Raw genomic sequence first — 21,509 nt, forward strand, 5'->3', positions numbered from 1 at the left:
AGGCTGGGGGGGGTGGATTTGGGGCTGGAGGGGGGATTTGTGGCTTGGGGGTGGATTTTGGGGGGCTTTTTTCCCCCTCGCACCCACAGCTGGGGCCTGCACTGCAGGCCGCAGCCCGGCTGAGGCGGGAGAGCGGGGCCGGGCGGAGGGCGGGCCGGGGGCGGGCGATGGCGGGGCGGGAGGCCTGCTCCGGCATGGCGGAGGTGGTGGAGTTCCGGGTGCCCACGGGGAGCGATCGGACGCTGCTGGTCTGGGGGCTGGAGCCGGAGCCGGGCCTGGAGGTGAGGCGAGGCCTCGGACCGGGGCTGGGGAGCGGGGCCTGGGTCCCCCCGGTGCTGAGGAGCGGGGACTGGGACCCCCCATAGACCCTCTCCCCCCCTGGAGCCCCAGTCCCCCCCCATCTGTGCTGATGGCTTCACCTGTGTGCTAATAATATATTTTATTTTTTTTGTTTTGTTTTTAATCATTTTTTAGTTTCCTTGTCTCCCTGAGGTGTGCTGGGCGCAGGGCAACCCCTGAGGGGATGCCAGGCCACCCCGGGGTGATTTCTGCCCCTGTGCCACGGTTTTGTGGTCTGCACAGCAAAACCAAGAGCCCGGTGGAAGAGGGAACAAAACCCCGTTAGCCTGCCAGCAAAATGCTGTGCGAAAGTTTCACCGAAAGCTTCGGCAAAACACCCCAAAGCGGGGTGGCGGAGACTGGTGATGGATGAGGATGGCGGGGGGACGGGAGGTCTCACGTCTCTCTTCGCTCTCCTCCCCATGCAGAGGCTGGATGATACGGGAGATGAGACGTCCTCAGGGCCAGAGGTCCAGCCAGGTTGAGCTCATTTTTATGGAGAGATACTCATCTACAGTCTCACTGCTTATTCCCAGGCTTATTGCCGTTAAACAGGACTAAAAACTTTCCTTGTTTTCTAGGTAATTAGGTCTTGTGAGTAGTCCTCTCTCTGTTGCTGTTGCTCAGCACCTGGAGCACCCATAGATATTTCAAAAGACACTTTTTTCTCTTGTTTTTCCTCAGCATTCCCTGTTTTCAGCGTTTTCCAAATTTGGGCCTCTCTACTCGGTGCGAGCGCACAGAAACGCTGCTGTGGCAGGGCCTGGATATTACGCCGTCGTCAAGTTTTATTCAGCTGGAGATGCCAGCAGAGCCCAGCACGCGTGCAATGGGCAGAGGCTGTTTCAGAAATCTCCCTTGAAGGTAAGCAAAACAGCCCCAGGTGTGAAACTTGCACCGTGACCTCCAGCAGCAGGGCAGAACCACGTGAAATACTTGTTGATCTCAGTGATGCTCCTTGTGCAGAAAGTTTACTAACTTCTGGCTGGGTGCTACCACCGTGGTGACATCCCCCACCGCTGGCTCTCAGGTAGCATTTAAGTGGTAAAATGGCAGCATCCCTCCTCTGGAATAATTTGCAGGGCCCGTTCCTGGTTAAAAAATATTTAACACATATCAGAAGCACGCACGCGGTTGGGGAGTTGGTTACCTTCATCTGCAGCGGGAGCCTTGCAAGCAAAGCCTGGCTAACCAGGGTTCTTCTTTCCTGGACAGGTTTGTGTTTGCACCAAGCAGAAAGGGTTTCAGCACCAAGTCCTTGCTCTCAACAGCAACAAGTGCCAGGAGTTGGCCAACCACTACCTTGGCTTTAACGGCTGGTCCAGTCGCATCATTATGGTAACAGACCCTTTATATCCATCCATCATCCCTCCCCTCATGCTCTTCTTAATTAGAGCGGTTGGCAAAATAAGAATTGTCCTCAAATCAGCAAATAATAGACAGCTACAGGAGCTGCATTTTGGACCACAAATGGGGGTATTTTGAAAGCCTGGGGAGAGAAGATTGTTGTGGGTGAGGGCTTGGCTTGGCTTCTGTTAATAAAAATGGGGGCGGCTGTGATTAAAGCAGTTCCAGGGCTTGACAGTAGCCTTCATGTGCTGAAAGTGTCCGAGATGGCTGAGACTCCCAGAGGATGGGGACTATGAGGTATTTCTAAAATAAGGTCAAAACAGTAAACATCCCTGCTCTGCTTCCACCATGTGCTACCGCCTTGGAGTCGCACACTGTGCAGAGGTCTGCGTTATGCAGGCTTCGGCCTAAGTGATCATAACATATTTAGTCAAAATTAATTATCTGTGGTCTTCCCAACAGCTGCAGAATGTATCTGGCTTTGATGGTGAGAATGAGGAACTGGGAAAGACATTGCAGAAGCGATCCGTGAAATATCTGTGTGCTGTAGAGGTGACGCTGCCCAACCATGGGGTACGCACCAGGGGAGTTGCCCTGGGCGAGGCAGATGTAGAAAACGGTGAAGGTACGTTTTGGATGCAGCTGGAAGTCTCTCTTAGCAGCTGTCACGGACACTGGGCAATCTCGCTTTTGCAGTTTGTGGGTCTGATAAAGTATCTGAATTTAGCTGGAGGCAAGGATCTGTGCAGGGCCTTGTGAGCTGCTGTGCTATGCAGCGAGGGATCCCGAGCATGCCTCTTCCCTCCCTGCTTCACACCAGTATTGCTTTCCTGCCCTCTGTTCTCTCCCTCTCTCCTGCAGCGTTATTCATTCCCCATCACAGCCACTTCGGGTGTGAACATGCTGTGTGATCCTTCATACCATGTCTGAGGCACAGCTCGGGTGCCAGCAGGGCTCTGCACTGCCCGCTGCCCTGGGCAGGGTCCCGACGTGGGGCTGAGGATCATGTGCTGCTGTGGGTTGGTGCACAAAGCCCCTGTGAGGGTGCTGCCATGCTGCCGGCAACTCCTGAAACACAAGCAGCTCTCTCCTCAGATCCATAAAGCTGTGTTTGGTTACGTTTCCTAGCGCAATGCAGCTAGTGTGCCTCCTATGCAGAGTGTCATCTTAACAACGTGCTGCTGCTTGTGTTCAGATCCTCTCGAGTTTGTCACAGCCTCAAGAAGAGTTCAGAAACTTGCAGTCGGGAAGGCTTTGTCTAGCGCCTTTCAGAAGATACTCCTCGTAGTCTTAGGTAAGCCCTATTTTTGTATTAAACACTGGGGTGTTTGGACTAGTGATATTATAACTTTCATGATAATTGATAGGAATTCTTTTTCTCTGAACCTTTCTTGGGATTCATTGAGGCTTGGGGGGGTCCTGGGCAAAATTAAACTTGTGTTGTGGTCTGTAATGATTTAACAGAGTGGTTCCACCCTATGAGCTGTGTGAATGAAAGGAAAATACAACAGGAGGTCAGATTTTTTTATGATAAATAAGTCACTGGAACTCCAAATTCCAGGAGAGTAAACCCTGGCAGGGAGAGCTTTTTAACAGTACACGTGCATGCGGAATAGGGACACGGGGAAGTTCTGGCTCCAGGGGTAATGTGAACTGAATTGCAGCACTTCGCACGTTCCTGTCCTGGTTCCAAGCCACCCAGGTGCCATCAAAGGTCCATGTCCCACTGTTGCATTTAGCGTTGCATCTTTGGGGCTACTATCTTATCTTCTTTGGGTTTTTAATCATAGAAGCTGGCTCTGTGCCTGCCCAGGAACTGCTTTCTCTGGGTTCCAGATCTTGTGCTCTCTGAGCTTTGAGGTGACTCCTGTTTATGTGGTATCTGAGTACTTCAGTCTTTTACGCTTATCAGGACAGACCCTGATGGGATCAGGTCAGCGCCCTGATCCTCATTTTACAGAGAGGGGCCTTTCATCTGCCAGATCCCCCACCGGGTTCTTTAAGGTGTTCTTTCGAAAGGTGGGTTTCTGGATTCAGATGTTTTGCAGTGCTTCCTGCCTTCTGGTCCACCACATGCACAGAGACCGGCAATGAACATGCTCCATCCTCTCCACAGATTTCTGCTTCCTCAATTTCAGTTTCTGCTCCATTTAGTTAAAGAGCCATTTGGTTTTCTGCAGAGGAGACAAGCAGGCAGGCCAGAGAAAGAAGCACGTTCGTTCAGACCAACCAGCCACTCCTTTGAAAGCCATTATGAAGCAGAATTGTCCCATTTGGAGTTTAGGGTAGGATTATTGTCATTGCACACAGTAGTAACCGTATCTCTGACTGTTTATTCTGTGTGCCCATTTCAGAGAACGGGAAAGTGGCCGTGGAGTACAATTCCACCCAAGAGGAGCTCACAGACTCCTTAACAGAAGAGGAACTGAAGGGGCTTGTTCAGGTAAAACCAGTGGATATATAGCTTTTCCACAGGACCTGTATGTTGCATCTAGAGATTGGAGACCCAGCTGTTAACTGTTACAGCCTCTGACATCCTCTTTTTATGCAGCAATTACCTCGACTTAAATCCCAGGGAGTAATCGCATCTTGGAATTGTACAGCACGCTAAGGTTTTAAAAGTCTTACTTTTTTTGGTATCTTTGTGCAGAAATGCACGTATATTTTAGATGGCACAGGAAAGCGAGTTGTTAGGGTACAGGACTGTTATTGTGCAGCTTGACAGTTCTCACACATGACAGTGTCCAGGACTGCTCTTCATAGAATCTGTGAGAGTGAAAATCCCGGTAAAGTCACAGCAGGTTAAATTATTTTTTAATAAGTTCTTTAATAAATCAAACTTCCCATCTAGAAATAAAGTTATCCTTACCCAGAGGGAATGATTGTTAAAAGCTTTGGTGAAATCCCTGCAGGTAATTGTGGGATCTGTTAGCATGCATCGAACAAAAATACTCTGGGTACAACAGTAAAACTTTTATCATCGTGCTCAGTGAGAGGAGTTCTGCGTGCCAGCCTTTGCACGCAGCCAGTCACGAGCAGAGGATTTTCACCTCGCTTAGTTTGAAAACCCCGTGACTTACCTGGGGAGATCGCTGACACAGCAGTCCTTTGAAAGCAAGCGTCATTCTCACATGATGCATCAGCGCCACACTGCGCAGTGTCTACCTCCTCCTGCAGTTGCACGGAGGAAGTCTCTAACCAACCTTGTGACACGTTATTCCGTTTGATGACACTGAGTCACCTAGTGTCCACGGGCAGAACCTTCTTCCTTTCTTACTGAAGAGCAGCAGTAAAATAGGAAGTATTTTGGTGTGTGAAGTAACTAACGTCCACCAGATATTTGTTTTTACCGGTTGAGAAGATGACATTTCTGCTGATTTCTTCTTTCTCTGCTTTTTTCCTCTGTACTGCCCCTTCCATCTGACTTCTTTTAAACCCACAGAGAACTGACCTAACACGCGATGACCATAAGAGAAGTGAGCAGCAAAGTCAAACAGAAAGCCTGCTGCTTCTCAGGCCTCTGTTTTACCAGAAGTCACCCCTCACCTCCCCTGCCATCTCACTTCCCTTGTGATGGTGTGTGAGAGGTAATTTCAGTGCTTTCTCTCCGCAAGGAACCCTCCAGCCTGATAGGAACAGACAGGAATTCGGAAGGACTTGCTTGGGAGGAGAGCTGCTGGGTGTCCTTTTGGTTCATTGCCTTGTGATGTCGGTCAGTCTTTCCAAAACAGAAATGTTCCCGAGTTGGTAAATTCCGGGGAGGCTGTCCGTTGTATGTGGTAAAAATATATTGTTTCCAGGTGCAGAGGGCTGAAGCTAAAATACGTTGCAGAGAAAGACATTTACTCTTGGTTTCTCTTCCCAGGTCAGTGAATTGTCCTTGGAACAGTTTGACCTTGAAGAAGAAGAAGTTTTTTCTGATCTCAGTTTTGATGATGAGCTCCCTGGCTGGGAGATGCCATCTAATTAGTGCAGCTCTGTCTTCACGTCGTTTCCAAAACTTTTGCAATGTTTGATTAGGAATGGAAGTCTGTGTGCGTCATATCCAATGTTTTCTTTTTCTCCAAATACGTAACAGCAAAAGAAATGGGCGATAAACCTGGTGTTACTAAAATTAAGCCCAAAAATGTATGCTGTTTTAGGAGAGGAAGTGTTTTCCTGTCAACTTATCCAGGTCAGCTATATATGGAAGCCAGATTAGCTGCACGATTATTTTTTAGACAGCATAACAGATGTGCATAGCACTTATAGAAAAATAAAAGGAACGAGCCCTCCCTGCAAGAGCCTACAGTGCAGGTTCTCTCTGATCTGCAGGAGAAAGCCGGAGACGGCAGAAGGAGACGTCTTACCAGCAGGAGTAGCTGTGGTACTTACACACGTCTGCACAGGCACAGAAAAAAAATACTTTCTAAGTGAAATTTCTTTCAAAGAAATAAGCCTAAGTCTTGTAATAATGTGTGGTGCCACATGGGTTGAGCCCCAGCGACAAGTAGTTGGGACATTGTCACAATGTAAAGGAACGATTCTTTTTAACAGGTTTTTCATTAAATTAAGTAAAATTTTGTACCTCGGTGTGATGAATGAACCTCAGAGGCAGCACACGCAATGGGAAGGGGCATCAAGGTCCCCAAATCACGAGGGTGTGTGGTGGGGTGGGGAATGCTTATTTGATAACAGACCCCTGCTCAGATTTTTTGACCCGTGTCTTTGGAAAAAAAGATGATTAAAAAATGAGAGAGCTCAGGGAAGAGCCCCAGGAATGATTTGAGATCCCTGTTGAAATGCGAGGAGCGTGGCCTGTTTAGTTTAACAAAAAAGAGAGGAAAGGGGTGATTTGATCCAGGAGTAGACACCTGATACCGGGTGAGCTTTCTAACTGGGAAGGCGAAGGTGAAACAAGATCTGCTGAATTGAGAGAAATCCAAATGGGAAGTAAGATGCTTTCACAAGCGGGAATGCTGAGGGGAGGGAACGGCCCTCCGTGGGACGCGGTGAATCCTCTACTGGGGCATGTTCTCAGGTGGAGATGGTATTTATGTTATATTACGTATTTCGATGGCAGAGACGCCCGAAGCCCCAGATCCCGCTCTGAGGCGAGGGCCTGCAGCGGCGAGGCCTGCGCCCGGCCCCAGGCCTGCGGCCTCCCCGTTGCCCGGTGACCCCCGGCCCCAGGCCCGCGACGCCATGGGCCTGCCCCCACCCGGCCGCCCGCTTCTGCTGCTGGCACTGCTGCTGGCTGCGGACCCCTGCCCGGGGCAGCCTGCGGGGGTCTGCCCGCTCCCCTGCCGCTGCCAGGGGCGGCTGCTGGACTGCAGCCATGCTGCCCTGGCCACCGTGCCCCCGGCCACCCGCCGCCGGGCCTTCTCCGTCCTGTGAGTACCGGCGGCGGTTTGCCCCACCAGACCCCCTCCATCTTCCCCTCCTCAGCTTTTTATTCCTGGTCACCCTTCCCGGGACACCTGGCAGAGAGTCACTGGCAGGAGACATCTCGGTTTCAGGGGGCTCATGCTGCAGCACCGAGGGGTGAAGGCCGGCTGGCCATGATGTTGCATCTCCAGGCAAACTCTGCTATTTGCCAAATTTGCAGGGGAAGGGGTTTTCCCGAGAGGTGACAGTGTCAATCATTTCTTTGCAGAGATTTCACTGGCAACTCGATTTCTTCCATCAAAAAAAAAGCATGGAGGGAATACCCGTGGGCTGAGTACTTGTAAGTATCCTCTAGCATTTATAATGTCAGGAGTTCAGGTATTTGGCCTCAAGCTGCGCCAGGGCAGGTTTAGGTTGGATATTAGGAAAAAGTTCTTCACCCAAAGGGTTGTCAAGCACTGGCACAGGCTGCCCAGGGCAGGGGTTGAGTCCCCGTCCCTGGAGGTGTTTAAAAGCCAGGGAGATGTGGTGCTTAGGGACATGGGTTAGTGGTGGACTTGGCAGTGCTGGGTTAACGGTTGGTCTTTTCCAACCTAAACAATTCTATGACTCTACGATTTTCAATCCTTTCATCTGGTTTTTGAGCCAAGGGTATGACGAGCATGAGCACCCACACAAACCATTTCCATGTGAATTCAAAGCTGAGCTGCTCAGCAAGGAGGGCTGTGAATCCCCAGGGCTTCCTGGGATGGCAAGAAATGCCGTGAGCTGTGTCCCTTCCATCCCATGGAACCATCCATCTATCTATTTAATCAATGATCAGCCTACAGTTAGCTTCAGCAGCCCAGGAGTAAGTGCCTGCTCGTGCAATGAGTGGTGATGATCCCTGTAGTGACTCAAAGAGATGCTTTAGTGAAGCTACTGCAGGGTATTTTCCCCTGAAAATCCCATTTTTTTCCTGGAGAGCAGCTGGTGTAACAGTAAATGTCCATTTGTCTCATTCCAGAGTTCTCCAGGACAACAATCTGCAGGCAGTGAAGAAGCATTCGCTGGAGGGTCTGCCCCTGCTGAAGCACCTGTAGGTACCATCCCCTGCCCACCGTGGTGGGCTCTGCCTCACCCTCTCTTGGACCCCTCCATGCAAGGGTGCTTCGTTCCTCCTCGGTTTCAAGCTACAGCCAGAGCAGAGCAGGGTATCTCAGTGCTGCAACAGTGCCTGGTGGGAGGATTCCCGTAGGGGCCCAGTGCAGCTTGCATTTCCCCAAATCCAACCAAGAGGAGGAGGCTGCCGCACTTTCCCACAGATATTGGATGACTTCTAGTCAACCCCAAGCTAACAGCGACCTCCCACACCCTGGGAGATTGCCTCTGGCTCTGTTTATCTGAGGACCAACGTTTTTGGGGTGAGAACCACCTAGAACAAGGCAAAACCCACGCACACGTTGATTCTGCTAGGGTTTGGGTGGAAAGACCTCCGTTGCAGTGAAGACAGAGCCCCAGATGGCTGATCACTCTTGGGATAGCCTCTCCGGTGGCTATCCCAGGTGGAAGGAGAGAAGCCAGCACTACGCCTTCCTCTGCTGAAATCCCAGATGGACCGAGGTTGGGAGATCTCTGCTTCAACCTCCAGCTCTGAGCAGGGCTAACCTTAAACCTAGCACAGGTTTTATCTATAAAAAAATCAGTGAGGTTGCTCAGGGCCATATCCAGCTGAGTCCTCCCTCTTCTTGGAGGAGAAACAAATGTGCATCTATGTCCACACAATGTCATATGAAATTGCAAGAAGCGCTCTGTCTCCAACGCTGTCTGAAAGGGAGCCAAGGGGCATTAGGGTTTTTTCTCCTTGAAGTTCAGGTTTTCATATATTTTGGGGTTTCCTGTGCGGTGCAGGCAAAGGAAGTGTGAAACAAGAACGGCAAAATCTTGTCCTCTTCTCTGTTCTCTGCTTGGCCGCTGTCACACTCTCTTTTCCTATCCTAAAGGCTAAGAGGCAGAAATAAATCCCCCCGTGGAGGCTCAGAGCTTTAGTGCCCAGAGCCCAGATTGCGTCAGCCTCAGAGGAGACATGGGTACACTCATTTCTCAACACAAACCTCGTGTCAAAGATAAAAATACTACTTATGTGAAAAAGCTGACAGCAAGGGAAGCCCTGGCTTGGAGTTGGCTTGTGAGGGTCATGTTTTGGGTCCCGCTCCTGTTATTAAGAGTAGCTGAAATGAGGACACAGAGAGGTGTCCCCAAATCCCCTCTGTTGCTCATATTTGTAGATCGTCGCAAGTATCTCAGCTCCATCACCATTTGCATTTGTAGTGTCATTTATTGAGTGTGACCGTTACGCGCTTGCATTTTTCCCAGAAAAAGGGAGGGCTTGTATTTTCTAGTACGCACATTGGCTTGGAAGGAGCCAAGTCCAGGGTGGTCTTGGCCTTTCTGGAGCTGCTCCTGTGGTGAGCCAGCCCTAGGGCTGCGTCTAAGCCTTCTGTCAGTGCTGGGAAATGATAGAAAACACGGTAGTGCTGGTGCTGGGGCCCACTGCCCACGCTAGCTCCCCCTCCCCATGTCTTTTTAGCAGGTACGTGTGCCCTACATTATAGAAAAGAAGGATCCAAGAACTTAAAAGCAGAAAGCACGTTCTGCAGGATGTGGGTTGCAGGCTAAATGAATCAGGTTGGGAAGAAACAGGCTTCCAGCCACGCTCCCCTTCCAGAAGGCTGAAAACTGAACTCTCAAAGCACTGCTGAGATGGCACGTGCAAAGACCTTCCTCCCGCCGCTCGACTGCCTCCCTGGGAGGTCCAGACCCCGCAGGCGAGAGCTGCCGTCGCTCCCCGACGCTCTCCCTGAACACCCTCTGAGTAGAGAGGCTATCTCCCACAGAAGAAACGTTGTGCATTCATCTCCTCTCATTTTAGATGCCTAATAATTGCCTAGGATTAAGCTAATTGTTCAGGCTTTCTTATTTTCTGTGGAGAGGAACAGGCACTTCCCATTCACCCAAACCATCCTGGGAACCTGTCTGAGGAGGGGATGAATCGCTCCCAAAAAAATATTTCTCTCTCACTCTTTGCTGCAGAACAAGCCCGGGCAGCTAATTCAGGCTGAGACAACGAACCTTTTGATTTCTAAAGCTAGGCCAAGTGAATCCCGCAGCAGCTGAATGTCTACACACGTCTCCCAGCAGAGCTGTGAAGGAAAGTGGAGTTTAGGTTACCCCTTCATTGTGCCCTTTCCAGCCTTCTATGTTCTTGATTTTCCATCTTGAATAGAGTCCCTTTAACACAACTTTTTCACCAAATGTGGCGTAGGAGGGAGGGATTAAGAGAAAAATAACCATTTTGGTCACACATGTGGTACCAACCTGTCCCTGAGCCCTCAAACAAGAGGTGTTGTTCAGGCTTTTCTGGCTGACTTCAGCAGCAAAGCCCCAGGGGAAGGCAGGCTGCATCTCTGTGAGACATCCAGAGGGTCACACATCAGTGTGGTCCGTGCAAATGCGTCCTCAGCTGCTAAACTGTGCCTGCATAAAGAATCTTTTCTGTTATCGGAGAGGAAAATCAAGCTCTAAAATAATGCTGGTGGGATCAGAGCTAGAAAAAAATCACTGAGATGAAAGCCACCTTCGGTCAGGAAGGTTATCACAGGTTACACACCATTGCAAGCTAATATCAGATATAAACACCGCATGAAATCAGAGCCGCGTACTATATATGCTGCCGGTGTCAAAGCAAATGAAAGTAAACATGACAGTGCAAATGTAATTAACATTTCGTGTTCTAATTTTAACAGGGATTTGTCTTGCAATAAAATCCTGTCGATTGAGGAACATGCTTTTGGGCCACTTCCTTTTTTGCAGCTTATGTGAGTTATAAAAGTTTCTTTCTAGTGTATTTACTGAAGTCTGTTTGCATTTATAACCTTTTTTGTGCTAGAAAAGGGTCCTGGTATTTTTAGAACAATGACTAAATTTCTCCTGCTAAAAGACTAACTGAGCTAGAGAGATCAATGCAGATGGCTGGATGACCCACAACAGGATGAGAGATCATAGCGTGGTTGTCCAAATGCAGCCATAATAGAAGCCGTTTCTTGAAGGCTTGCTGTATCCTGGGACAGAAATAGATTAAACACATGTGAGCTTCATTTCCTCTCCTTGACAGGTTAAAAAAAAATGAGAAAACGGCAGTTTCCTCCCTATTCTACCTTGGATTTGCATATTTCCTACCAATCAATACTGCTTCGCTCCAGCTTCCTGTAGGACAGACCCGATTCATTTCTGTGATCGTCTTTTTCCCCAGAAACCTTGGTGGAAATCGCATCACGCGGATCCAGAACGGCACTTTCCAGGCATGGCATGGGATGCAGTTTTTACAGAAGCTGTAAGTGTAACAAGGTCTAAAGGTAGATCGGAGCGGGACTCCGCAGTGACAATGGGGAAGGGCAGATTTGCTCTCTGTAAAGAACTGAATCCTACTAAAGATGTCATCCAGGGTCCACCAGGAGTCTGGAGCCTGAAAGCCACTTTCTCCTGGCCTGCTATCTTCTCCATGGCTTCCTTGAACCAGCGTCAGGTTCAAACAGCAGCGGTGGGAGCCCAGCGGCATAGATAAGAAAGAAATGCTGCGGGAAGGGAGAAGAGATAGGGTGATGAGGGGTATAGGATGTGACCCAGATTTCTAGCCAGAAATTTCACTTTGCATATTTGCATTTAAAAGTAAAGGGTCTCAAAAACATCCACAAAAAGGAAACTTGGTTCTTTTGGTGTCTTGAGAAAATATGACTTAATCCATAGTGGGTTCTATCAAGAAGCTCTTCCAGGGATAGGATCACCATTTCCAGTTGGACCTGAAGTAAGTGGGAAGCCAGGGCATTTTGCCCACCAGTGGTTCATGTACATGAGGAAAAGGCCACAGTCTCCCTGCTCTCCTGAAAAGTGCAATACTTCTCACGTAATACACCAAATAAGGTGGCAGAATAAATTATGAACGATGATTCCCGTAGGACTAGGCCACAGCTTTGCCTGGCTGGAGGCAGTAATAGAGTAAAAGTTTATGGACAGTGGAAATGTAAGAAAATATGGAAAGTAAGGCTCCAAAATAACATCAAAGTCCTGGTGGAGGGAAGCAAAGAGAAGGTGTGAGCTGAGGAGGAAAGGAAGAGATGTTGTGTTTTCCAGAAGAAACACTTCTGGGCTTTTGCTCTTTTAGCTGGAGATAATCAGGACCTGATGTATTTTCTGAATCAGCCCATCAGCATCTGTTCCTGCCTCTAGTCTTCATCCCAGGCCCTTCCTCACATGCGTAGCACTGAGCCAATTTTTTATCTTCAGGCTGAAATTTCCTATGTTTGTTCTCTACTTGAAAGGAAATTCTTTGGGGAGGTTTGAGTAAAAATTGTTCAGCCGAATCCACATCTGCCATCCATAAAAGTCGGCTGGATCCTTACCCAGCATAAACCTCTTTACGCCACTCACACAGTAGAGAGGAGCCTGGAAAGGGGACGTCAGTGTAAATCCGCATCAGATCCAACAGGCACAACTCTCTTCGGGCCTCTCTGATATTCAAAGGGTAGAAATGTGAAGCTTGGCAAAGAGGAAAAACTCCTTGATCACAGAAATACTTCGCAATGATCTAGTGGAAATTCACTTTGATTTAGCTGTGTTTATACAGTTCGGGAGCCACTGGGTTTTTTTTACTTTACAGTAAGTCTTTTAACCATCTCCCATCTCTCCAGTGCCTGCTGCATAGGGCCAGTTGATCTTGGCTTTCCAGACTCATGGGTCTATGTACGTAAGAGGACGTGCGGACAGGCCGTCCCCACATGCCCCGAGCCGCACAGCTCACGTCCTTCCCATCACCCACTCACAGCGGCGTGTTGTTTTTTTCAGGATCCTAAGCCATAACCCCCTGTCCGTTATTGCTGACACATCATTCTTCGAGCTGCCTTCAGTCAAGTATCTGTAAGTATTGACTCGTTTTTACCAGATTAATATAGATCTTTGTCTCTCTCGAGTGCCCTGTTGTCAGGAAAGCAGAGATCCAGTAGGAAATCTCACTCTTTTCCCAGCTTTATTCTGCTAGAGGCACAAATAACCCCGGCACCGGCAGAGCAAGGCAAAGGCCAAGCACCTCTGGTGTGTCCCCAGCTGCAAAGCAACCAAGGAGCTGGGACACAAACTTCAACAAACTAGAGGCTGTCCAGGTGTGGGGCTGTGGAGTGGCCTGAAGGGTCTGGGAATGCCCCCTCTCCTGCTTGAGGGCTGAGAAGGTGGGATCCAGCAGCTCCTGGTCATTGGGGCACTCGTGCCGGCAGCCCTGGGCTCCTGTGCACCCCGCATCCCTACCCCACTGCCTTGACACAGCTCCGGGCAGATGATTCCCTGTGTTGATCACAATTCACAGCATCCTACGGCTCCTGCTCACATCCTTCTGACTCCTCAGGGAGGAAGGCGTCCAGGCTTTTTGCAGAGGTCCTTCCTGCTCACAGCCCCACTATCCCACAGATACCCTTTGCTTTCCGCTCAGCGCATTTCTCTTTTCACTGGTATAATCTCTCTTTCCAAGGTCACAGCGGAAAGAAGTGTCTCCCTTCAAGGACTGGAGCTGCATTCATGGGAGAGCAGGAGGAGGGTTTTGAGCCAGGGAATCATAGAATCACAGAGTCGTTAAGGTTGGAAAGGACCTCTGAGATCATCGAGTCCAACCTGTTAACCTAACTGCTTGGTCATCCTTTCTGTTTGCATCCGTCTCCCATGAGATCTGCAGGATCCCCTCCTGATTCAGACCCCATGGTTCAGAATGGGTCAAAGCAGAAAGACGATAGGGTTTTGCATCATTTCTGTTTGATTAGGCAGAAGTGGGTCCCTCTGCAAACACCACCACAATCATCAGGGACCTGGGCTTGTTCTCAGAGCAGAGTTCGGTAATGCCACCCGAAAATTTAATGGGGTTTTTCAAATCCTTTCAGAGACCTGAGTGCGACACAAGTGACTCGGCAGATGTTGCTCACACTCCTCCTGACAACAGTCCGCTTGGAAACGCTGTGAGTATGTGGGGACTCCGTCCCAGCCAACAGCAGATCATAATTGCTGAAACAAGGGGTCTTCTTCGGAAGCAAACCAGCTTACCACTATATCACAATAACCCCAGTAAGCCTGAGGTTTGCTGTTTACTTTTGAGAACCCCAAACCCACCTGCTAAGAAACAGAATTTCACCTTTTAGATGACATTTTCCAGGTTTTTCAAAGGGAAGTTTTAAATCAAGGTGGGGTGCATTTCTGTTTCAAACTGCATTTTGGGATTGGTTCCATTTTCAAAGGTAAAATCAACATTTTGATGCCACCAGAGCAGCCTGCCTTCTATTTGAAACCTCTCTTAGAAATCTGGAGAACATATTTGGCCATTGGAATGATGGGGTGGGAAGTTTTCCAGAGCTGTAGAAGAAATCCACACAGAACTGTGATGCATTACCTGTGTGTTACCTGAGCTGGACTCGGAGACGTGGATTGAGATGCTGGGTTTTTCTCCAGTAACCTCTTATCTTTAGCAAACTGCCCAGTGATATGGCCTGCTGCCTCTGCCAGGAGCATCACACCACTGAAACCCCGTGCAGGACCATCAAGTTCCACTGCGAGAACCTCTGCGCCACCAGCGCTCCCCAGTGCGGTAGGCTTCCCGATGATGTAGACTCCTCAAATCTGCCCGGTTTCCTCTAGCTTTAGGAGATGCTGTAGCGTGGCCCCATTTTGTGTGGGTTCCCAGGCAGCGTTGGCCACCTCGATAGCATCAGTCCAGCCCGGTGGGCCCTGGCCAGTCCCAGGGACACTAAACCTAGGCAGACTGCACACTGCTCGCTGAGCACAGCTAGAGGAGCTTTGTCCATGCGAGGCCTTTACATCAGCCCAAAGGCCAGTGCAGACAGCTCAGGTGAGACCTGGGAGGCCTCTGACTCTGCTCCCTGAGCCACAGGCACAAAAACTTCCCCCTTGAGCACATGACTTGAAAAAAACAAGGGTTGAAAAGTTACTAGTGATTACACATATCTTCTGTGTCAAATACTATCTTGAGAAGAAATAGCTCACTGGGCTAAACAAACACACCAGCTTCCAATCCATACAGCGCATCTAGCTAAGGAAATCATGCATGCCCAGTACCATTCCCAAGTGCTGGAAGGCACCGTCTGCTCATAAGCCCCCCCAAATTTCCCCTGACAACCTCCCAAGCCTTTCCAGTGCCACCATACCTCGGCCGGTCACAGCTCAGCGGCGAGAGGGGTCCCAGGCACAGCACAGACACGGCCAAAGGCTCTGGCAATGTTTGCATCGCTCTGGCAAGGGGGCATGTGCCAAGCTGCACCTCCAACCTGCCACCCACACTGGAAACCCCAAGACCCATTACCAAGCATGGATGTCCCTAGGCAAGGCTCTGCAGAAACCTCCTGTAATGCACCATGTGTTGGAGGGGGTCTGGGATATACAGGCTCCAAAAATTGCCTGGGTGACCTCGGAAGATTGCCTGGTCTCTCGGCCACCCTGCTCCCCATGTGTAGGAGAGAGGCCAGTAACCCCGATCTCCTTTGCAGGGCATTAGGTGAACACCAGGCATCGTTATTCTCTCGTTAGCCTGTGCAGCGTGAGCAATGCACTGTCCTGCTCAATCTTTGCACGGGGTAAATAGCATCCTATTCAAAGCAGAGACAAGCTGGACTTCTGCAAATAGATACAGTAAGGTTTCCAAGGTCCCAAGTATCGCATTTTCAAACTGGATGTGGACACGTGAGCCTAACTTTGTCACAAGTCTAGGCTGCTAAGCCATTTAGGGCTAGATACCTCAAATGTATTTGTGTGTCCAATTTCCTATCATTTTAACAGGAAAAAAAGGCCTAAATACCTTTGTAATCTGACAATATTCTTGACCATGTCACCCTGCCTCTGGCATTAAGCTATCTGCAAAGCAGGACTGGAGATAAGGTTGTGTTTGCAGCCTTGGTGTAGGACTCTTGAAGACTTATCCTAGCTCTGCAGACTCGGCGTGTGCCCTTTGCGTGCCGGGGCAGGAGCTCTCCTGGGCTCTTTGCATCGCTCTGGGTCAAATCCCCACGTCTCCCACTTCTTCTAGGCCTGGGTGATGGGAGCTGCATCCATCAGCACAGAAACAGCTCTCCGTTACCGCGGGCTCGCTCTGACTGCAGATTGCTGCCGACAACAACCCAGAGGCATTTTAATGTGAAATATCCCAGGTTTCCCTGACCGCAGGGAGAAGGGCTAGTTGGGATAACTGATCAGGGACAAACACCATGTCTTTGGGTATTCTGCTTTCCAGGCTCACTCCAAGTTTAAAAGCTTTACGGTGATTTTAGCAACTCAACACTGGCTCGTATCGAGCTGTGGGAAACTCTCCGACAGCAAACCCATTCCCCCAGGATGTTTCCCACTGATAGAAGCAGAGCCCTGGGAGACACCAGTAAAGAAACATCTATCTGTTCTGCCCCGATGAGATAATCTGATTGATTTAACAAGACTTTTCCCATCTGTAACACGTCCCCCATTCAGTTCACACACTCCCTTGTCTTAAAGACAAGCGCCTGCTGCTCAGGGTAAACCTTTGACCCCGTATTTTGGCAGAAAGCTTCTTGTGACACCAAGTCACTGATCTGCTCTCTTGGTGTTTTACAGCTCACACAGATCCTCTGGCAGATACACAAGGAGAAATAACGGAAGCGGTACAATTCAGAAAACTGAACGCCAGCACAGTGTTGAACCTCAAGCCCAAGGAGCCTTCGCTCGGAGACCATGAAACCATAACGCTTGCGGTTGTCCTGAGCCTGACCGGCACTGATGGTGATCTCAGTAACCCAAATGATCGCATTTCCAGAACAAATTCATATTCCCCTCAGCACCTATCCAGGCAGGAAGGCAAAACCAGTAAGGAGCTGATGCTGATGCTGCGCAGCATTCAGCACATGGGCTGGACCAGTGAAACTGATATGAGGAAACTCTATTTTCTAGCAAAGGCGCTAGCGGCCGAGCTCAGGAATAAGCTGCACAAGGCTAAAAGCATCGTGACTGTGAAAAACACCGTCTCACCCCTGCCAGCGCCTGCCATGCAGAAGGATGAGGTGCACGAGATCCCAGCAGTGGAGGGAGAGACAACCTCGGGCTGGGTGCAGAAGCAGCGTGACGTAGGTTTCAACCAGGCAGCATTAAACCCCTGGGAAGCAGCTGGCAGGTTAAACCCCCCTGACAACATCTCCATCTTCAGACAGCACAAAATATCCACACCTCCTTCAAAACGTTCCCTTTCACGCTCCCCAGCAGAGGCCCCTCATTTGTCCAGGTCTTTTAAGATTCAAAATTATCCCGATGCTGTGGAACAGGCCAAGAAAACTCATGGGATGGAGGATGTGGAGGATGTAGAAGATGCAGAGGAAGCACCATCTCCAAGGCAGGACTATGTTTGGACTTACAAAAAGCACAAGCAGGGGGACAGCCCGTATCTGAATAAAAGTCATCAGCCTTTCTACAAGACATTTGGCAATGTGAATCCAGAGGAAGAGCCCACGCCAACGGAAAGTAAAGCAGAGCAGATACTAAACACAAACCAGCATTTTTTCTGTAACCCGTTGGTTAACAACAGCCCCCCTGCTGCAAGCAGCATGCTAGAGGACACGGCTGAAGAAGAGGGTTCCTCTCTCTTTGAAACCAAGGTCAATCGTCACCTACGCTTGCTCGTCCCAGACAAAGGCCTGCGGATGTTCATTGCCCGTGTAGCACGAGCCCTGAGAGTGGACTGCAGCCTGCCCGAGCTCCAGCTGGCCTGTGCAAAGATGGTCTCGAAGATGAGGGTGCTCATAATGCTGCTCAGCAAGAGGCAAGGTGACCAGGGAGCCTCTGCTCTTGCGGGCCAGTGTCTCCAAGAAGGGAATGTTTCCGATGGCGTGGCCCCGGCCAGGAAGGCGGGCAGAAAACCCGCAGGGAAGGTAGGAGAGATACTGGGCATTGCCGGGTGTGTCCTTCTGGACAACGGGGAATGGAAGGAGCAATCCTCTCTCCCCTCCTGATTTTCTCTCCTTTTCTCCCAGTGGAAACCAGAGCACGCCTCCAGCGGCAGGCTCCTGTTAGCAATATCAGTGTCTGTCATCATCATGATAAATCTCATGGTGATTTGTCTCGTCGAGGTAAGCCAATAACTCGTTTGACGGACAGCTGTCAGTCAAACCTTGTAGCTGGAGTGCACAGGGGCAGGGCAGTGCCTCCCCGCACAGTTTATGAGCCCCAGGGTGCCGCTGCAGATGCCCGTGGACCTGCTGGGTAGCACAGGAGATGTTTTTCCAACCTTGGAGCTGGTTGTGGCATCCACACCACACAGCTCAGCATGGGTTCAAGCCTGCTGGGGGGGAGCTTGTCCCGGCATCTGTCACGATGTGTCTGCAGCTCTGCTGTGCAGCTTTCCTTGCAGCTTCCTTGAAGGGGGCTGTGGCTCCCTCTCATCACAGCCTCTCCCATCAGCCCTTCCCCGAGTTTTATCCCGCAATCCCTAGCCCTATGGAGTCACCTCCCAGGCTCTTCTCCTGACCCTGTTCTGCTCTCCTGCCAGCACCGATTGCTCTCAGCCATGCAGCAGTTCCCCTGCTACCTTCCCTCTTGCCAAAATCAACTCTATCTGCAAGGTGCCACGGCTCCGCGTGGGACCGGGCAGTGCCAGAGACAGGCAGGGAGAGCACCCAGCGTGCCCACAGAGCTTCAGCCGCCCTTTGGGGCCCTTCTCGGGAAAAAAAAAAAAAAGCTTTTATTTCTTTAAAAGCCTACCTACATGTTTCGGACTGGGGTTAAGCAGGAGGGGAGCACCCTGCAAAACACTGCGCAGATAAGAAAGGCAGACATAAACATTGCTGAGATTAGGAGAGCTCTGGGAGTTCAGGTCATTCCAGAGGCAGGGAAAAGTGGGGAGCTGGGAAGGGAGGATGGGCTCTTTCTAAAAACGTAGCTGCTGGCACAGACTTGCACGTGTATGTAACGGGCTCGGTTGGAGGAAGAACCTTTTGGCCTCCCTTGTTTTGCAGCGTATGACGAGAAAAACCTGATGTTACAAGTCTCTCTCTCCTTCACCAGGTTTGCTTCCAAAAACCTGCAGCCGCTTCCCAACCCCAAAGCACCAGTAAATCACACCCGAGATGGTAATTACTCCCTACCCCATGCCACTGCTGTGCCACGAACAGTCTTTATATAGCACCCAATCCCTGAGCCTCCTCGTCACGCGAGTGCCGGCTGCCAAAGACCCACCAGTCCATGTTTAAAACACATAGCTTTTTTAAGAGACCCAGAAAAGGGACCCCAAGGCGTGAGCGATCGGCACGGCTGGAAGCTCACATCTCAACCAGCCCCCCAGGCAGCCCCTTTCCATGCCGGTGATGCTACAGCCTGCATGTGGTGGCCATGTCAGCCATGGGGTCCCACGTCCCTGCGACCACGCTCCCCAGTCACGAGGAAACACCCCTCTGCTCTGGTTCCCAGCAAAACTCTTCTCTGGTGACAGCTCTGCTCTATTTCTCCCTGCCCCGCTCCCCAGCGAGGCTGTTGAAGAGCTCACTCCTCTCGACACCTTTCACATCCAGCCTAGACCAGGGCTCGTCCCCAGCCACATCAGCCAGCACCGTCCCTTCCTTCTGGGGCTCCTCATCCTCCTTCGGGTCAGCCGAAACGTCACTGCGAGCAGGCAGAGGCTTCGGCCCTGGCAGGGCGCTGGCACCCGCTGCAGCCCTCCCTGGCCAAGCCTCCCTGCTTATGGGCCGGGAAGGGTGAACTCACAGGATCACAGACTGGGTTGGGTTGGAAGGGACCTTAAAGATCACAGGCAGGGACCAGGGTGAGGACGCACAAAAGTCTTTTTTCTCCCCCTTTAACCTGCTAAACCCAGATGTTTTGCAGCGCTGTAAATGCCGCTTGCCTGAATCCTACAGTAGCTGCTTCCCCGGCTGGGCAGGGTGCAGGCAACCTTCCTGCCCCCAGCTGCCATCACCAGCTGCCTCCACTTTTTATCCTTCTTTTCCTCTTTTTTCCTCAGGTTCTTTCAAAAACTCCTGCCACGGGGATGGAGCAAGAGCAAGTACGACGTTAGAGAGCAGGTAAGGGCAGGGAGCACGTCCCAGCTCTGCCCCTCTGCCCGCTACCTGCACCGCCGGCGCGCTCTCACCCCCTCCGGAACCTTCCCTTTCCTGGCGCTTTCCAGGGCTCGCGCGTCCCGCATCTGAGCAAAACCAAACCGCAGTGGCTGAGAGACCTGTACCGACCCCTCGATTCCCACCATAAAAAAGCCATGGCCGAGCTGTACGACGACGAGACCTCGGACGAGGAGGAGGTTTTCAACAAGTCCGAGCTAAAGTAAGTGGGATGGCGACGATGCCCGCGCTTATTTTTCACCTCTTGCTCTGATGTAGGAACTGCTGAGGCGTTCCTTGGCTGTTATTTCCTCGCTGTTATTTCCTTGGCTGTTATTTCCTCGGCTCTTATTTCCTCGCTGTTATTTCCTCGGCTCTTATTTCCTCAGCTCTTATTTCCTCGGCTCTTATTTCCTCGCTGTTATTTCTTCGCTCTTATTTCCTCGCTCTTATTTCCTCGCTGTTATTTCCTTGGCTCTTATTTCCTCGCTCTTATTTCCTTGCTGTTATTTCCTCGCTCTTATTTCCTCGGCTTTTATTTCCTCAGCTGTTATTTCCTTGCTGTTATTTCTTCGCTCTTATTTCCTCGCTCTTATTTCCTTGGCTCTTATTTCCTCGCTCTTATTTCCTCACTGTTATTTCCTCACTGTTATTTCCTCGGCTCTTATTTCCTCACTCTTATTTCCTCGGCTCTTATTTCCTCAGCTCTTATTTCCTCGCTGTTATTTCTTCGCTCTTATTTCCTCGCTCTTATTTCCTCACTGTTATTTCCTCGGCTCTTATTTCCTCGGCTCTTATTTCCTCGGCTCTTATTTCCTTGGCTGTTATTTCCTCACTCTTATTTCCTTGGCACTTATTTCCTCGCTGTTACTTCCTCGCTGTTATTTCAGCTGGATGCCCACAGCACCCCAGAAAAGCTGCGACAGCGGGGAAATGCGATTACCCGCAGACCCGATGCCTCTGCTTGGCAGCTCCAGTGCATCCCAAGAGTCGGAGCAATGGTCCCTCTCCACGGAGGAGGACGCTACGGGCCGCCACGTGCTCGGGACACCCCAAAACTCATCCCAGCGGGATGGGAACGGGAGGGCTACGAGGGACGGGGAGCCCTCGTAGGGCTCCGGCAGCCGCGGGCCAGGCTGGGTGCAGCACCGGGTGCCGAGAGCCGCAGCCGTGCAGCCTCCCCCGGCGCGTGGAGGGGGCGTCCCCGCGGGGGAACGCGGGGCCGGGGGCTGCGATCGCCGCGGGCAGCGAGCGGGGGGCTGCCGAGGGCGTCGGGGTGCCGCCGCACAGCCCGGGATTGCATAA

General features: G+C 50.7%; 1 protein-coding gene across 4 annotated transcripts; it reads left to right on the plus strand.

Annotated features, from left to right (window-relative positions):
- Window positions 1-183: 183 nt before the first annotated feature.
- On the plus strand, window positions 184-21,371 carry LRRC37B (leucine rich repeat containing 37B). 4 transcript variants are annotated; one of them, XM_087770392.1, is made up of 13 exons: window positions 4,180-7,396; window positions 8,063-8,134; window positions 10,842-10,913; window positions 11,348-11,428; window positions 12,937-13,008; window positions 14,016-14,090; window positions 14,595-14,713; window positions 16,723-18,026; window positions 18,129-18,224; window positions 19,159-19,223; window positions 20,111-20,171; window positions 20,276-20,427; window positions 21,095-21,371. In XM_087770392.1, exons 4-13 carry the CDS (start codon window positions 11,409-11,411, stop codon window positions 21,315-21,317), a joined length of 2,187 nt encoding a protein of 728 aa, XP_087626518.1. In that variant the 5' UTR covers window positions 4,180-7,396; window positions 8,063-8,134; window positions 10,842-10,913; window positions 11,348-11,408; the 3' UTR covers window positions 21,318-21,371. The 4 variants fall into 4 exon arrangements, 3 of the variants coding, with proteins under 3 accessions (XP_087626518.1, XP_087626519.1, XP_087626520.1); XM_087770393.1 differs by lacking the exons at window positions 19,159-19,223; window positions 21,095-21,371 and having other exon boundaries at window positions 20,276-20,409; XR_015707554.1 differs by lacking the exons at window positions 12,937-13,008; window positions 14,016-14,090; window positions 14,595-14,713; ... (4 more) ...; window positions 20,276-20,427; window positions 21,095-21,371 and adding exons at window positions 184-281; window positions 1,024-1,203; window positions 1,555-1,677; ... (1 more) ...; window positions 2,885-2,983; window positions 4,044-4,132 and having other exon boundaries at window positions 5,555-7,396; window positions 11,348-11,517.
- Window positions 21,372-21,509: the final 138 nt, after the last annotated feature.

The sequence above is a fragment of the Nipponia nippon genome, unplaced genomic scaffold (genome assembly GCF_047370975.1).
Source record: "Nipponia nippon isolate SJK-2023a ecotype South Korea unplaced genomic scaffold, ASM4737097v1 scaffold_32, whole genome shotgun sequence".
Classification (NCBI taxonomy): domain Eukaryota; kingdom Metazoa; phylum Chordata; class Aves; order Pelecaniformes; family Threskiornithidae; genus Nipponia; species Nipponia nippon.